This window comes from Miniopterus natalensis, chromosome 2 (assembly GCF_054644295.1).
Source record: "Miniopterus natalensis isolate mMinNat1 chromosome 2, mMinNat1.hap1, whole genome shotgun sequence".
Taxonomy (NCBI): domain Eukaryota; kingdom Metazoa; phylum Chordata; class Mammalia; order Chiroptera; family Miniopteridae; genus Miniopterus; species Miniopterus natalensis.
This window is the reverse complement of record NC_142082.1, coordinates 21,220,242-21,238,971: the sequence shown is the minus strand read 5'-3', so window position 1 is coordinate 21,238,971 and position 18,730 is coordinate 21,220,242. Positions and strand designations below refer to the sequence as shown.

The following is an 18,730-nucleotide window of genomic DNA, read 5'->3' as shown; positions in this document are numbered from 1 at the left end:
CTACGATTCTATAGAGAAGCAGGACAAAACTATAATTATTACCAAAACCTCTACCTCATCTCCTCTGGCATTCGTATTGATCTAGACAATACTTAGGATTTTCTCTTCTCACGTGGTGAAGGAAGGCCTAAGGAAGGATTAAGAATAAAAGATGTCTCTCTCTCAAAAGAATCTAACCTGCATATGTGCAGGAAAATGTATAGTATTTCAATGAAGCTAATAATTCACACATTTATAGGAAACTATCAAACTGGACTAGACAAGCTGAAGCCCTCGCTTTTCAGCAAGCCCCTTTGAAAAGACCAAGTCTTGAAAGAGACACAATCAGTGATAGCCCTGCTTTGTTCTAGTACAAAACCTTGTTTCACTTAAGTCTAAACTAAACCCCACCACCTCAAATTCTATATACCGATTTGAGAAGCTGCATTTCTACTTGAGGGTTCTTCCATGTACAAATAAGAATTCCATATAAATTCACAGAGGGTGGGGGGTGTTTGTTTTACAGAATCAAGGAAGTCTTATTTCCCTTAACAGTAATATACCCTAGACAAGACTTCACTTATTAACAAATAACATCTACATTTTTGTTCTATAGAATTGAATAACAGAGCTTGCAGAATTTAGGAACTAAGAAGAAAATATGGTCATTACCTCCTCCAATTAATTTTTTACACTGTTCATCAAAAGTCTGACAATGCCCTTGATAACAGAAGGATTCATTTGCATTACAAGGTGATCCATTGCGTTTAAAAGTGTTAGGCACACAGTGTGAGTCAACTCCATTACAAAATTCAACAAAATCACATTCTTCATCAGTTGATTCCCTACAAAGTGTAGCAGTTGGTTTTATCTAGAAGGAAAAAGAAACATAAGAAAGGATTACATGTCAATGATACTCAAGTTTTCTCTCTCTTCAGGCTTTGATTTTCCATCTAAGTTGCTAAGATCAATGAGGACATTCTTCTAGTTAACTACTTAAGCACAGCATAGAAACTTAGGTGATTGAATTTATTGTGCCTAAATGAGTGGATAATGCTTCTGAAAGGTGTGATAAACACAAAGATAATCAGACTACCATAATTGTAAAAAAGAAAGTAGAGATAAGGAATTAATATAAAAATTACTTTCAGTCCATATGGCTATGCTCATATATGCAGCCTTTGGTTTCTCCATATGCCAGATATCAGCAACCATTTATAAAACAAAAAATAGACACCATAAACATTTAGAACAAAGTTTGTAGATTTTAAAAGAAGAAAATTTAAGGACACACAGAAAATTTATTTCACATACCACACTGCAAACAACTGTAAAAAGAAATAATTTCTCCAATTATATACCTCTGAACTCTTCAGTGCTTACTCTTTAGCTGATAGCTTCCAGGGTTCGCTTTCTATATATCTGCTTTTGCCAAGAAACATAGAACTATCATCACAGCAGATCCTTTCTTCAATTCAAGCCCCATTTTCTAAAGCTAACATCACTACCCTACGCAAACTAAGTCAAATTTGTTCTAGCTTTCCAAGGTCCTAGAGGCCCAACTTATATAACATTCACACATATCCTCTCCCCCAGAACAAGTTTTCTGTATACTTTTTCTCATGTTTTCAACGTGTACTTGCTACCTTGTACAAATTTTCCAAGTGATGGATCAGATGACAAAACTCAATACTTTATTGAGAACATTCAAATAAAAACCAGTGATCAAAATTCTTGGTAAAGGGAAATATATATAATGGGAAAGTATTAACTTGTTTCTTGAGAACATGCATTCTTTTACAAATATGTATAAATTACAATCTTAATGTCATTCCAATTTCTTTTGCTATTAAGACAATTTATGACAGCAGTCTAAATATCACAGAAAATATGAGGGGAAAGTACAGAGATTTCCCATATAACCCCTGCTCCACACATGCAAAGCTTGCACCATTATCAATCTCTCTCACTAGAGGTGTTACCAAGGACATGACGACACCTTGGTTCTTGTCTTGTTGAAGGAAAGATTTCAATCAAGAGACAAAGTGTAGCAAAGTAAGAAAGAATGTATTGGCTGCAGCAAAAATATACTTAGGTCAGTGAAACAAGGAAGAACATAGGGAAAACAACAGGAGAGCCTAGGCTGGGCTGCTTTGGCTCACTGAGAAGTCAGAGAGAGAAGGGGGTATTGGAGACAGGTTCAGGGGGTAAGCCTGAGACAAGTTGTCACTGCCCATTGCTCACTTGGTTGCAAGCCTTGTGGGATCCCCTCAGAGGGAAGAAGGGGGAAAGAGATGGTACTGCTGTGCTCCCTAGTGGGGAGCATGAGCTGGGTCCTTTGTCCTGAGCGTATTTATCTCTTTCTTGCCGGTGAAATTCTTAAGGGAGGTCTCAGGGGATTGTCTCAATAAATAAGCTGAATATTCATCAGCTTTCCAGGTGTGCTCTTTCAAGGCTGTAGTCTCCACTAATTGGTCAGTGCCAAGGCAGGCGCTCATTAGTCAATGTATCTGCTCCTGAGGCAGCCATGGCATCCCTTGTCTAGTTTTGCTGCTTTTCTGGGCTTGGAGCTGAAACACAACTGCGGTCTAGATATTATCCTTAGGGAGGAAAAGGTCAGGGGTCTCTAAGCCGCATCACTAGCTATATGTAAAGTCAGGGGGTCCAAACCAAATGACCCACAATATGCTAAGGGAGGAGAGGTTACTCTGGGGGTAGGATCCTTATTTTCCCAGTTTTGCCCTTTGCTAGGCATCCAGGGCTTTTTGCCCTGGTGAGTTTCTGTCCCTGGACCATCATCGTTGCTCTGCTCATGTCTGCCTATCTACGTATATAACAGAGGGACATATTTGTTATAAATGATGAACCCATATTAATGCATTGAATAGGGCAAGAAGAACAATTTCACTTTACCCACATGACCTCTCCCCTCCCCCAAGGTGGCAGAGCTCAATATCAACAGAGACCCACTTGGCCCATGATTTCTCTAACAGTGGCAGACACACTGCCAAAGAGGCCCATTATTGTCATGTCCCACCCAGAACACTCAGGAAGTTGGCACAGTGGGCACTCTGGGGACAACCAGAAGTAGGGAAAAGGAACGAGGGCTCACAGACACTAGTGTGTAGATTACAACCACCAAACATATAGTCTATTAACTTGCCCATGATTCCACCATACCCACAGTCATGAACCAATAAAATCCCCTCACCTGAGGACACCCACAAGTAGCCAACAAACACCACCAGCACTCCAAACACATACCCTAGAGTTGGTGGCCCATCTCCCCAGCCACCAACAGTGTGTCCACATGGGCCACAAACAGGGTGCACAATCCTGCACACAACATATGGATATCAGCAGCTGGCTTGACTCTACTGAAATAGGAGAAGTTAGGCAACCTTAAACACTTCAGGGCGCTGCCTTAGGGAAAGTAAATGGGAGGCTCTCTGCATCTGGACTGGCCTTGCAGGCACACAATCCTAAATTTATTCCCAATGAGGGAATAAGAGAAGTAGAGCAAGCATACCCACAGAAGATATCTGAGACCCCTCAAAACTATCTGGGCTGACTTGGTGACTGGTTTCTTAATCATCTTAATCTTCTTAATAATCTTAAGCAAAGTTGGATATGAGAACAGATGGATAAATAAATAAAAATCAGAAAAACAATACATGAATAAAATGAGAAGTTTAACAAAGAGATAAATGATTTTTTTAAAAGAACCAAACAGAAATTCTGTATTTGAACAATAAAATGACTAAACTGAAAAATTCCATATAAAAAGCTTCAAAAGCAGAAGAAACAATAGACTTGGATACAATCATTATAAATTATCCATTCAGAGAAACAAAAATTAAAAAGAAGAAAACCTGTAAGTATTTGTGGGACACCATAAGAAGAAACAACATATGCATTATGGGATTCCCAGAGGAAGCAGAGAAAGAAAAAGGAGCAGAAAGCTTATTTAAGGAAATAATGACAGAAATATTCCCAAATCTGGGGAGAAAAATGTACATAAAGCCAAAAGAATTCTACATAAATTAAACATAGAGGGGTCTTCAAAAGACACATTACTAATAAATTTTCAAGAGTATTATGCTAAGTGAAATAAGCCATTCAGAGAAGGACAAGTATCATCAGATCGCACTCATATGTGGAATCTAGTGAACAAAATAAGCTGATGAACAAAATAGATCCAGAAACACCGAAGCATGGAACAGACTGAGGAATCTCAGAGGGAAGGCAGGGGTGGGGGAGTGCGGGAGAGATTAATCAAAAACTTATATGCATATATGCATAACCCATGGACACAGACAACAGTGTAAAGATTTTTTTTTTAAATTTAGCTTACTTTTTGGCTAGCTTACCCCATTAGAATGAAAGTTCCCGGAGGCTAAAGATTCTGAATCTGTTCTTTTTATAGCTATAATTCCAGCATCTAAAACACAGCCCGGCAAAAGAAAAAACTCAAACTGCTGAACAAATGAGTGAACTTGGAGACCATCTCTGGTTCAAACCCCTAATTTTGTAGATGAAATATCTGAGTTCTCCTTGGCTGAGGCAGAGCCAGATGTGCAAGTCTTTTATGCCAGCATTCTGCTTCCATGCTTTAGTAGAAAGTCTAGCAACTTCAACACCACACTTAATGCTGTTGACATACAAAAGAATGAAGCCCATGAGAAACTGGGTTCTTGCATCCTTGCATTTGCATCATGCTGACTTTTAATGTGCTTCTAATTGCTTTCCTATCACGTTGTAAATACCTATCTTCAACTATTAAATAAACTATGCTCTTCCATATTTAATTGCAAAACAATATACATAATTTTCCACTTATATAAGGTACATAGAGTACTCAAATTCATGGAAACAGAAAGTAGGATGGTGGTGGCCAGAGGCTGGGAAGAGGGTGAATGGGGAGTTATTTTTAATGAATACAGAGCTTCAATTTTGCAAGATGGCAAAGTTCAGGAAATGGAAGGTGGTGATGGCTGCACAATGATGTGACTATACTTAACATTTGAAAAAGCTTAAGATGGCAAATTTTATGGTAGGTGAATTTTAACAGAATTAAAAATAAATTAAAAAATTTTTTAAAAAGGGACATTTTGAAAGCAATCAGGTGATTATGGCATAAAAGGGATCCCATGTAAGACTATAAGTAGATCACTCAGCAAAAACCTTGCTGGCCAAAAGAGAGTGAGATGACATTTCCTAAGTGCTGAAGGAAAAATCACTCTCCAACCAAATATACTATATCCAGTAAAGCTGTTCTTCAGAAATGAAGAACAGATAAGACTTTGCCAGGAAAACAAAAGCTGAGGGATTTCATCACCACTAAACCTGTCTTTAAAAAATGCCAATGAGAGTTCTTCAAATCAAAATTTAAAAATGCTGATTATCAACATGAAAGTATAAAAATTACTGGTAATCTTAAGTATACAGTGAAATTCAGAGTTCTCCAATACTGTAATATGCTAGCACATAAATCACCCTAACTCTACTATAAAAGTTAAAAGACAAAAATATTAAAAATCACTATACTCCAATAATTTGTTCATGAATACACAACAAAAAACATATTAAAATACAACATTAATAGCATAAAATGTGGAAGGAGAGAAAAGTGTAGAATTTTTGTATGAGATCTAAGTTAAGTTATCAGCTTAAAACAGACTATCATAAAGTGTTTTGTGTAATCCTTGTAGTAATCGCATCCAAAAAAATACAGGTAGTTGACACACAAAAGGAGAAATGAATCAAATCATATCACAATAAAAATTCATCAGTCTGTTCCATGCTTAACTGACAGATCTCAGAGAAAAGGGGGGAGGGGGACAGGAAGAGATTAACCTAAGAATTTGTATGCATATATGCATAACCCACAGGCACACAAAATAGTGTGGTGAAGGTCTGGTGTGGGGCAGGAGCTGGTGGGGGATGGACAAAGGGGGAGGAAATGGGGGACATCTGTAATAATCTCAATAAAAATAAATTTTTTTAATAAACTGTCACTTGAGACAAAGAAAATTATTATATAATGAAAGAGGTCAATTCATCAAGGGGATGTAACAATTATAAATATATATGCATTCAACATCAGAATACCTAAATATATAAGGCAAATATAATCATAATTGAAGAGATAGTCACCAAAAGATTAATAAAGAGATAGAGATGATAAAAACAATAGAAAACATCAATGAAAGTAAGAGCTGCTATTTTGGAAAGGTAAAATTGACAAATCCTTAGCTAAACTAAGAAAAAAGAAAAATGACATGTTATAAATAAAAGCGGTGACATTACAACAGATATCACAGAAATACAAAAGCTCGTAAGAGACTATAACAATAGACGAACAAATTGCATAACCTAGAAAGAATACATAAATTCCTAGAAATAAACTAACTAGGTTTTATCATAAAAAAATAGAAAATTGGAACAAACCAGTAATGGTTAACAAGACTGAATCAGTTATGAAAAACCTCCCAACCAAGAAAGCCCAAGATTAGATGGATTGACAGGTAAATTCTACAAAACATTTAAGAAATAATTAATGCCAATTCTCAATCTCTTAAAAAAAAAAAAAAAAAATTGAAGAGAAAGCAACACTTCCAAATTCAGTTTACAAGGTCAGATCTACCCTGTTACCCAGGTCAGACAAAACATTACAAGAAAATAAAACTATACCAATGTAGTCTTGACCTGATGAACAAGCCTGATGAACATAAATGCAAAAATTCTCAACAAAATACTAGCAAACCAAATTCAGTGGCACAGTAATAGGATCATACACCATGATCAAGTGGGATTTTATCCTTGAGCTCCAAGGATATCTGAACATACACAAATCAAACGTTATACACCACTTTAATAGAATGAAGGATAAAACTATGATCATTTTCATTAATGCAGAAAAAGCATTGGACAAAATTCAACATATTTTCATGATAAATTATCAACCATTTTTGTATAGAAAGAGAACACCTCAATATAATAAAGGTCATATATAACAAAACCATAGCTACCAAGATAAGGGTGCCCTTATTTACCATGTCTATTCAAGTTAGTACTAAAAGTCCTTGCCATAGAAATTAGGCAAGAAAAAAATAAAAGCCATCCAAATTGGAAAGGAAGAATTCAGTATGTCTCTGTTTGAAGACGACAGAATTGTATCTATAGAAAACTCTAAAAACTCTACCAAAAGACTGTCAAAAATAGTAAGTGAATTAAGTTCAAGATACAAAACTAACATACAAAAGTCAGTTGCTTCTTTACACGAAAAATGAACTATATGCAAAAAAAATTATGAAAAAATACCCTTTACAGTAATAACAAAAAGAAAAATACTTAGGAATATATTTAATCAAGGAGGTATAAGATTTGTACAGTTGGCCTTCGGTATCCATGGAGGATTGTTTCCAGGACACTCCCCCATGGATATAAAAATTCATGGAGGCTCAAGTCCCTTATATAAAACAGTGAATGAAGTATTTGCATATAGCCTATCCACATTCGTCTGTATACTTTAAATCATCTCTAGATTACTTACAATACCTAATGCGACATAAATACTATGTAAATACTTATGACAACGGGAAAAAGTCTGTACATGTTCAGTACAGATGCAACTATCATAGGCCTAACTACATAGTATACATCAGCAACACCGCAGCATTTTTTTCAAATATTTTTGATCCACAGTTGGTTGAATACACAAATGCAGAACCTGCACATACAGAGGGGCTGACTGTACACTGAAAACTATAAAACACTGATGAAAATTGTTCATGAGGACACCAATAAATGGAAATATATCTTTTGTTGATTTTGCTTTGTATCCTTTTGCTGTAAGAAAACATAGTCATGAGCATGCTTTATACTGAGTCCTGTGAGTACTAGTACTAATCCATTAAACCTGGGGATAGTACTGTAGACCTCTGACAAAGGGGGAAATTGCTGTCTTAACGACACTGAGTGTTCCAATCCATTCACACAGAATACTTCACCATTTATTTAATGTTTTTAATTTTTTTCAACCATGTTTTGTTAAGTGTATGTTTTGTAATTTTTGTATTAAATGTATCCTAAGTATTTTTATGCTATTGTGAATGGAATTGTTTATCTAACTTCATTTTCAGATTAACAGCTATTGCATAACACTGGTTTTTGTTTAATGGTTGTGTAACCTATGACTATGATAAACTCATTTGTTTTAAAAGGTACTTTTTTAAAAAATCAGTGAAACACAATGGCAGACCTTTAACTAGGCTAACCAAGAAAAAAAGAAAAAAGACAGGACTCAATAAAATGAATAAAAGAATAGACAAAAATACAAAGGAACATAGAAAGCTCCTGTGAACAATTACATGTTAAAATTGTATAAATTACAAGAAATGGATAAATTTCTAGAAACAGATAACCTACCAAGACTGAATCATGGAGAAACAGAAAGCTTCAACAAATCAATCACAACTAAAGAGATTGAATTTGTTATCATACCTCCTAACAAAGAAAAGCATAGGACCAGATGTTTTCAGGGGTGAAATTTATGAAATATTTATGGAATAATGCTAATACTGCTCAAACTCTTTCAATAATTTTTTTTTAATGCTCAAACTCATTTTACAAGTCCAGAGTTATCAGGATACCAAAGACAGATAAGACACCACAGAAATGAAAATTACAGGCTAACATCCTAGTGAATATAAATGCAAAAATTTTCAACAAAACACTAACACACCAAATTCAACCACACATTAAAAGCTCATAAACCACAATCAAGTGGGATTTATCTCTGTGATGCAAGGATGAGGCAACATATGGAAATTAATAAACATGATACAACCCATTAACAGAATAAAGGGTAAAAATCATATTATCTTCTGAACAGACACCGAAAACACACTTGACAAAATTCAACACCCTTTCATGATAAAGGCCCTCAACAATTTGGGTATAGAAAAAAATATATCTTCACGTAATAAAGACCACAGATGACAAGCCTCAGCTAACATATTCAAGAGAGAAAAGCTTAAAGGATGTCCTTTTAAGATCATGAACAAGACAAAAGTGTCCACTTTCTCCACTCTTATTCAACAAAGTACTCGAAGCTCTAGCCAGGGTAATCAGAAAATTAAAGAAATAAAAAACATCCAAATCATAAAGGAATAAGAAAATTGTGTCTATTTGCAGACGATATAATCTTATGTACAGAAAATCCTGAAGAAGTAACAAAAGAACAAAACTGAGAAATAAAATCAGTAAAGTCATAGGATATAAAATCAGACTGCAAAAATGTCTGAATTTCTATAAATTTACAACAAAATGTATGACGAAGAAAATTTTTAAATCCCACTTACAATAGTATCAAAGAATAGAATGCCTAGGAATAAATTTAACAAAGGAAGTGAAAGACCTGTCCATGGAAAACTATAAGACATGATGAAAAAAACTGAGAGAGGCACAAATAAATGAAAAGAGAGTCTGTGTTCATGGACAAGAAGAATTAATATTGTTGCAATAATCCATACTACAAAAGAAACCTCAAAAACTTAAAAATAGGACTACCATTGATCCAGGAAGGTCATCTAGGAGAATGTATCTGAAGGATATCGAGTAAGTGTCTTGAAGAGATATGTGTACTTCCATGTTCACTGCAGCACTAAACACAAGAGACGTGGAAACAACTTAATTGTTCATCAGTAGATGAATGTAATTTGAAAATGTAGTGTATATACACAATGGAATGATGTTGGGTCATTAAAAAAGAAACCCTGCCGTTTGTGACAACACAATTTAAACTTGAGGGTATTATTCTAAATAAAATAAGTCAGACAAGAGAAAGACAGTATGTATATAGTCACCAAAACAGAAAATAGAATGGTAGTTGCCAGATGCTGCAAGGTGAGGAAAATGTGAAGATGCTGGTCAAGAGTACAAATCTTCAACTTATAAGATGAGTAAGTCTGGGGATCTAATGTGCAGCATGGTGACTACAGTTAACAATAATGTATTATATATTTGAAAGTTGCTAAGATAATAAATCTTAAATGTTCTCGCTATGTGAAGTGGTGGATGTGTTAACTAATCTCATGTGGTAATCACTTTGCAGCATATACTTATACCAAATCATTACATTGTAAACCTTAAATTTATACACTGTTGTATGTCACCTGTATCTCAATAAATCTGGGGGGAATTTTTTTAAAGATAAAAGTGTACTCTTTCTCCAATCTCACAGACGTCTGCACCTTATTCAGGAGTTTGTTTCTTTTTCCCTAGGGATTCCAGTGAATTGTGCCCCTGGGGGGGATTATTCAGGGATATCCTTTAAATGCTTTCAACCAAAAAGAGGGATTGACTGATTGCAACTATAACTGAATGAATTGCAAAGTAACGGAGGACTTTACCAGAAGACAGTGAAAAGAATTTAACCAACCAAAAGAACTAATCCAACTTTCTGACCCCATGTTAGGTAGGGTGTTAGAAAATAAAGTCATAAGAGGGCTGCTCCAGATGAATGTCAATCATTGAGAAATCTCAACGGGTACAAGAAAGATTCGTAATGAGGTATAGAAATGGGAAGTCAAGTCAGGAGAGTAGAAGCACAGGAGAGGTATTATGCACATGAGAGTCCTGCTGAATGGGCTGAAGTGGGAGTGTGGGTACAATGTTACTTGGATGTAATAAAATGAGAGGGGTGAAATATGTTTTCCATCTTCTTTAAACAAGAATTTCAAGAAATTAATGCTGAGCTATTATAAAATACAGATTGCCTCTTACCTTGCATTCTTGTGTGCAGCACTCCCCAGAACCACAGTCTTTATTTGCTTTTATTCTACACACTGTAGGATCACAGCACTTTTTATGTGTACAAGTCTGTAAATAAATGCTGTTACTCAATCATGTATTATTAAGTACCATCAAATAAAACTGCAACTCAGAATTTCTTTACAATGTATGAAGCTTTTCTTAAACTCAGTTTTAGTAATTAATCCTATTCTTTATATGAAATTTATAGGAATCAGCATCTCATTTACTACTTTGTAAAAGAAATGTGGTTTTACTATGTTCCATGTAATGGGAACAATATTTGTATACTGTGGAGCCAAACCATAGAGGAAATAATTTTTATATACCTTGTTAACTACCATTCTCTTCAAAAATTTTCTTATATTTTTGCTTTTATAATAAATTGTATAAGCCAAATCTGTTCACATACAGAATTTCTCTGATGTGAAGCTGTCAAAAGCAACATTCTTCTCTCTCTGAAACAGCAAAATCCCCAAACCCATGCTAAAAAAAGATGGTCCCAAAAGCCAGGCTCATCTATTCAGACCTCTGATTTCACTGGGATGCTGGCCCTATAGTTAGTTATATTTTATAACATTCCATACCTTCAATCAGCTTGTCTAGTCTTCAGTGGCAAGTTTGTTTTAAATTATGTAGTCTATCAATATCAGATGTTTCTTTCCTGGTGTTGTCTTGATTGGATTGTTATGGATAATTTCTTATCAGTATTTTCAATGAACTGCTTGACCATAGGCTGCAGTGCTATACTTTTAAAAAGTTATTTATTTTATACACAGTATTGACTTGTATATTCAAACTTTAAATATTCTTTCATTTGCTTTTTTAGTACTGTTTATTTTAATCAGATGTGTGGTTATTCTTTGATTATTTCTCCAGTCCGCTTTGTAAGGGCAAACTTTCTTAGGAAATATAGAATATTCTGGCCCTTTCAAAATGGTTCTTTCTTTTAACCTTTCTTTTTCCAGAAGCATGAGAAGATTCATGTATAATTGGCATTATTTTTTCCTTAAATGTTTGATAAAATGACTAGTGAAGTAACATCAATTTGGAGTTTCTCTGTGAAAAAATATTTTAATTACAAATTTAATTTATTCACTAAATATAAAGCTATTCAAATTTTATCTCCTTATATCAATTGTGATAATTTGTCTTAAGAAACTTGTCAGTTTTATCTGAATTGTCAAATTAATTTCCATAAAGTAGTTCTTAATATTCCTTATTTTTAACATATATAGGGTGGGTAGTAATGTGCCCTCTTTCATTGCTGATATTAGAAATTAGTTTTTTCTCTCATTTTTACTTCAGGAGCACAATAAGAAATATATCAAATCAAGTATATTGATTTTTTTTGGAAAGCATCAGCTTTTAGTTTCATTCTCAAGTTTCTACCTCATCAATTTCTACTTTTATCTTTATTCATTTGTTCCTCCTATGTATTTTGCCTTTAATTTTGGCTTATATTTTAGTTCCCTAGAGTAGCATTCTAAATCATTTATTTTAGACTTTTCTTTTTCTCTAATATAAACATTTAAAGCTATAGATTTTCCTCAAAACACTATTTTACCTGAATCTCATATATTTTGATATGTTTTCATCTGCACACTGTTAAAAATATATTCTAATTGCCTTTGTGACTTCTTTGAGCCATGGCCATTTAGAAGTGATATAATTATTCCCAAATTTTTGGGGGCTTTTCAAGATATCTTATTATTCTTGATTTCTAATTTAATTCTCAACATAAAATAAATGTGTTGAGATTTAGTGCATGGCTCAGAATATATTCTGTTGATAAATATTGCAAGTATACTTGAAAAGAATGTTTATATTTAGTTCTTAAATATAGTACCCTATAAATATTGATTATATCTGTTGGGATTCCTTAGCTGCTCACTCATTGAGATAATTTTCCTTAAATTATTTCAGCATAATTTCCTTTAATCCTCTTCATATATTCAATAAAACTACTATGAAGTCTTTATCAGTTAAATGCAATATCTTAAACTTCAGAGTCAGTTTTCCTTAACTGCCTATTTTTCTGAATGTAGTTCATACTCTGCTTCTCTGAATGTCTGGCAATTTTTGTTAATAAATTGGACATTACAGAAAAAATGATATAATGACTGTATTCAGCTGTGTCCTGAGAGTTTTTTTTCCCCTAGTAGGAAGCTGTCTGGGCATAAACTATAAACTTTATCTCCTCTGCAATGTTCAGCAACTATCTCTGCTCAACTCATATGGCTCCCAAATGATAAATTTTTTAGCTTGATTCCCTGATGTAACATGGCATTCAGCCAAGGGTTTAGGCAGAGATTGCAACTGCAATTTCAGAGTACAATCTATCTGCAGTTTCCTTGTTTCTGAAGACTCCTCTTCAATTTCCAGCTGTAGTTCCAGTCTCAGGCTCTATATTCTGATTTCTGAAACCAGTAAGTCTTCAGATTTCTGCTGCCAAAATTGCACATAGTTGGAAAATATTCCCTTTAAAAAAATCATCAAATTCACAGAGCTCACCTGGTGAACCCTCTGTCTTCCAAGTGTCTTACCCTTCTTTTTTTGCCCCATGCATATTTTACCAGTCCGAAAAGTATTTGTACAATTAACCACCAGATTTGGGGTCTTACCATTTTCACAACTCTCACTTTAACGGTTTTACCCTTAAATTTCCAGTGGTTCCCATCCCTAAACTCTGTTCTCTGCCACTGAGTCAGTAGAGCTGCTGTTTTCCACAGCCATTTATTTCTGCCATTGCTGTGGAGGTGGAGGAGCACCCTTAGGCTAGAAAGACATAAATTTATAATTCTTATATATCCTAGCTGAAGTTTTTTTTCAAGAGTAAATTCTTCTCTGCCTTCCTTCTTCTTTAAGATGTGTTTCAGGGCCATTAAATAATATACATATAATATATATACACACAATTATAAATATTATATATGGCTTATATATTATATATTACATATTTTAATATATAAATATACTTTTAACATATAGCCTCACCTGTCAATACAAATATTTTTCTCACTACATTATCAAACAGTGTATTTTCCTATCCTGCTGGTAATAGTCATGGTCTTCAAATGTTCTTGTCTATCTTTGTTACTGCTTGTTGTTAAATATATATCTTCAGCCCTTTCAATGCTCTTTGCAGTCACTACTTCTAAGTGTGTAGCTGATGCAAACACTAAGCAATGTCAAACGACAATATTAAAGACAAACATTCTCTTAAGAATGCTTGCTCTCCATTTCCAAAAATAGCAAAAAATAGGAGACTTAAAGGCTGCCATCTTCTTTTTTAAAAAGTCTTCTTTAAATTTATTTTTCTAAATGGTAAGGTCTTTGTCCTCTTTTCCACCTATTATACAGTATATAGAAAATAAAAAGGTTTTGAAAAAATTTCTACTAACCTTTACAGTGCCACAATCACATTGTTCACCTGGTTCCAACACTCCATTGCCACATTTTGCCTTTACAGTTTGTTTGTAAACTGGCGTAACAGGCTGGGTGTTACGAAGACATTCAAGGTCAGAACTTGAAGCAAGATATTTAAACTCATCCAAGCTACAGGTACTAAAATCTTTAACACCTGGAGAGTACCTAAAATATTAAAAACATGGGTATGATAAAAGTTATTGCCATATATCTCCACATTTGCCCCCATGTATGGCATTGCAAGAGAGATTTAAAGAGTGTTATTTTTCATAGAAAACAAAAAACACAGTTTAAAAAATATTAATTGCACTGCTAATATGTTTAACATACTTTTTAAATTTCACCAGGAAAATTCTTATAATGACAAAACAAGAACTATGTTATTCTTACTTACTTTCCCAGTGCCAAACAATTGAATTTAAAATTTTTGGCTTCAGTATTTAATGTACTTTTAATCTATTTAATGTTTTCTTATATTTTTTCTTTAAATGCCAATATAAATACACTTAACAGTATATTTATTAATAGTATTTATTATTACTATTTATAAATAGTAACTGTAATAGCACATTTTAGAGGGGTTTTTTTGCTCTCCATAATTAAACATTTTTCAAGTAAAAATTTGTTGTTTGAACTATTATGGGAGGGGCAGTAGGAGTACCTGTCCTGACAGAATAAAAGCTGTTAGCACTTTGGTAACACTTTGGCATCCAAATAAAACACTAGAAATAATATGATTGAAGAGACTAAAGACTGTGCCCTAGACCAGGGTTTGAGAAACTTTTCTGTAAAAAGCCAGATAGTAAACAGTATCAGCTTATATGCTGTATACTCTTTTGGAACTGTAGTGCAAAAGAAGTCATAAACAATATGAAAACCAATAAGCCTAGATGTACTTCAATAAGATTTTATTTAAACTCAGGCAGCCAGCCAAATTTGGCTCATGGATTATTGTTGGCTGATGTCTGTCCTGTACTAAAATCACTATATCAATTTTAACACAGCTTAATCCAAGCTCTGACAGGATCCCCAGAGGAAACCAAGTTGGAAATACCTTGAGTTTCCATATATCCATATTAATAAAAGCATAAAAGCAAGCAAATAAAATTCAAAATGATTAGCCAATAGTTGAATTGCCTGGTAGAAAAAGAATCAATGCTTTTCAGAGGAAGGTAGGAGAGTCCAAGCTTTCTATTGTATAACAACAATATTTAATATGATGATAATAATAATAGACATCTAAGAAATAAGAAAATGTGATCCATAGCCGATAAAAAATGTGGTCAAAAGAAATCAACACTGAGATGGCCTAGGTGTTAAATTTGGCATACAAATACTTAAAAGGAACTGATATTAAGTATTCTAAAACGCTTAGTTAATTCAGAGAAATTAACAGTCTTACACAGTGAACACTCAAAGTATAGTACATATTCAATTTACATAAAATTGTAGAGCACGGTAAACTAACTGTAGTGACAGAAATCAGATTAGCGGTTGCCTGGGGCAAGGGTAGAGGTAAAAGGACTGCTAAGGGTCACAAAGGAACTTTCTGTGGAGAGAGAAAGGCTACATAGCCTGATTGATACTGTGGTTCAAAGATTTATATGTATTTCTCAAAAGTCATAAACTTGTACTCTTAAAGCATGTCAATTATTGTGGACAAATTATACATCAATAAAGTTGAAAGTGGTATTGGAATAACTGGAAATCCACAAGGCAAAATAAAATGAACTGAAATACATATATAATAATTAACCCAAAATGTTAAAGCATAAAACTGAGTATAACAGCTAAAAAACCATGACTCAGAAAAGGAAAAATGATAAAGTGTACTTCATCAAAATTAAAAAAGTGCTCTTTAAAAATGCATTATAAGGAGGAAATCATGTATCTGTAAACCAGAATATATAAACAATTCTTACAACTCAATAAGAACACAAAAATCTTATTTTTTTAAAAAAATGAGGGGGAAAAAAGATTTGAATAGGCTCTTTACCAATACAAACCTATTAAGCATGAAAATATGTTCAATATCATTAGTTCCTAGGAAAATGTAGATTAAAACCCATATGAGATACTACTACATACCACTAAAATGATTCAAATTAAACATACTGAACATACCAAGTCTTAGTGATGATGTGAAACAACCAGGGCTGGCTACACAATTTGTGGAAACCAATGCAAAATGGAAATGCAAGGCCCCTTGTTTATAAAGCAAGGGAAAAGTATTATTAATGATACTGACATTAAAAGCTTTTTTTCCTTTCTTCAACAGTCTTTCTCCCAATGGCTCATGGTGTTATTCATTTGCAATTTAATGTCTTTCTAAGTAAAAAAATTAACATGAATTGTACTGTTCATCCTTATATTGCACAATACCAGTTTAAATGCAAATATCAAAGCGTTTAACTTTATGCATTCGCTGAAATTACACACTTCGTCTGGCTTGTCCCTAGAGGGAGCTTTCAAGCGGGCCAGAAAAAAACACATACAAGCCAGGCTCTGGAAAGTAAGGAGAAGAGAGTTCCCCAGGCATGGAGTGCTAGGGGAGTGTTGGCCCATTTTGCTGTGTTTCCGACCGTGCTTGAAAAGAATGTTTCTTCTGTAGTCATTGGATACAGTGTTTTACAATTGTCAATTACTTTAGTTTGGCTAATAGAAATGTAAAAGTTCCTAACCAAAAAATTTCTTAAAAGGAAGACGTGTATTTCATAAAGAAAATTATCTTACAGTGCTTTTGGTGACATTGTGCAAACATCTCCTGAACAAAAGCAGGCGTCAATACTGTCAAAATTCAATCCCATATTAAGGCCAAGCAACTGCACAATACTGACAGTGTACGACTCCAAAGATAAACCCTCTGGAAACTAAATATAAGGAAAATAAAAGAAAAAGATTCAGCTAAGAATTCTACTCAGTTATTTTTTTTTAAAATAGTACTTACCATAATCAAAAATTAGTAAATAAAACTCATTTTTAAAATGTATTAATGCATCCAAGATACCTATATAAATGCAACTATAGTAGTTATATAAGCATTTAGATTATAGATTTATTAAACATGGGTAAACAGACAAAAGTTTAATTTCAAAATACTATTACTTAATGACAACAGCATCTATCTTAGAGTTTTAAATACCACATTGTATTGTGTCTTTAAATTATTTTCAAAGTGCCTCTAGTCTTTTAATAATTCTACATTTTCTTTATGGAAGGCAGCCTCTAAAATGGGTCTCAATGATTAATGCTTTCTGCTATTTATGTCCTTGAATGCAAGCTGGACTTACTGACATACTTCTAATTAACTGAGTATAGCAAGAGTGATGGGTCATCACTTCCAAGATAGGTTAGAAAAAGACTGACTTGGATTCTGTTTCACTCTCCTCACTCTGGGGGAAGCCAGCCAGCTACTATGGCATGAAGCAGGCCTATGGAGAGGTCCATGTGAGTGAGCTTGGAAAAAGATTTTCTGGGGTCTTCCAATAGCCAGGTGACTGAGCTTGGAAACAAATTCTCTGTGTTGAACCCTGAAATTACTACAGCTCTAGCTGGCACCTTGATTTTGTCCACTAAGATTCTCCTAAAATCACAACCCACAGAACTATGTTGTTCTATCTGCTAAGTTTTGGTATAATCAGGTATACAGCAATCGATAACCAATACACCCCAGTAGGTACTGCTGTTCTCCTTTATTTCCAGTTTCTGCACACAGGTGTTGTTTATAGCAGCTTTATTCAAAGTTGCCAAAATTTGCAAGCAACCATGATATCCTTCAGTAGGTGAGCCTCTACATAAACTGTAGCACATTTCAGATGATAGAAGATTATTCAGCACTAAAAAGAAATGAGCTATCAAGTAATGAAATGAAATGAAGGAACCTTAAATACATATTACTAAGTGAAAGAACCCAATCTGAAAAGGCTACATACTGTATAATTCTAAATATATGACCTACTGAAAATAAAACCAAAATTATGAAGACAATAAAAAGATTTATGGTTGCTTATAGGGAGGGGACGATTAATAAGCAGAACACACAGGATTTTTGAGGGACAGTGAAAATGTTCTGTATGATACAATAATGATGGATATCTCTACTCCAAGCCTGTAGAATGTACACCAAGATTAAACCCTAAAGTAAACTATAGACTTTGGGTCCTCACCTGCTTGCCTGCTATCAACCAAAACAACAACTGAGGCAAAGAGCCCATATAACTGCCTACGTCCTAATTCTGGAGTCCTAACCTCAGGCATAGATATTTTAAACAGCAAACCACCTGTCACCCTGTCAACAAATTACAACTAAATTTGGTCATATGATTTAAACCTATTTACAACGGAACACTTCTCATCACCAAATAAGACAAAACTTTAGTCTGTTGGACACTTTAAATCCAGCCATGCCTAATTTGGGCTTTAACTGTGCCAGTCATGCTCTGACACAGATACCAATATCAACATCGCTTTTGCTAGCTGTGCACCTACAAGCTCCTTGAGTTAAATG

At 34.1% G+C, this 18,730-nt stretch overlaps 1 protein-coding gene across 1 annotated transcript; it reads right to left on the bottom strand.

Moving 5' to 3' along the window:
• Window positions 1-18,175, bottom strand: LOC148093646 (disintegrin and metalloproteinase domain-containing protein 5-like). Its single transcript, XM_087813629.1, has 5 exons — window positions 16,957-18,175; window positions 14,199-14,388; window positions 10,768-10,863; window positions 652-850; window positions 1-8 (listed from the first exon to the last, which is right to left on the bottom strand). Exons 1-5 carry the CDS (start codon window positions 17,028-17,030, stop codon window positions 1-3), a joined length of 567 nt encoding a protein of 188 aa, XP_087669755.1. The 5' UTR covers window positions 17,031-18,175.
• Window positions 18,176-18,730: the final 555 nt, after the last annotated feature.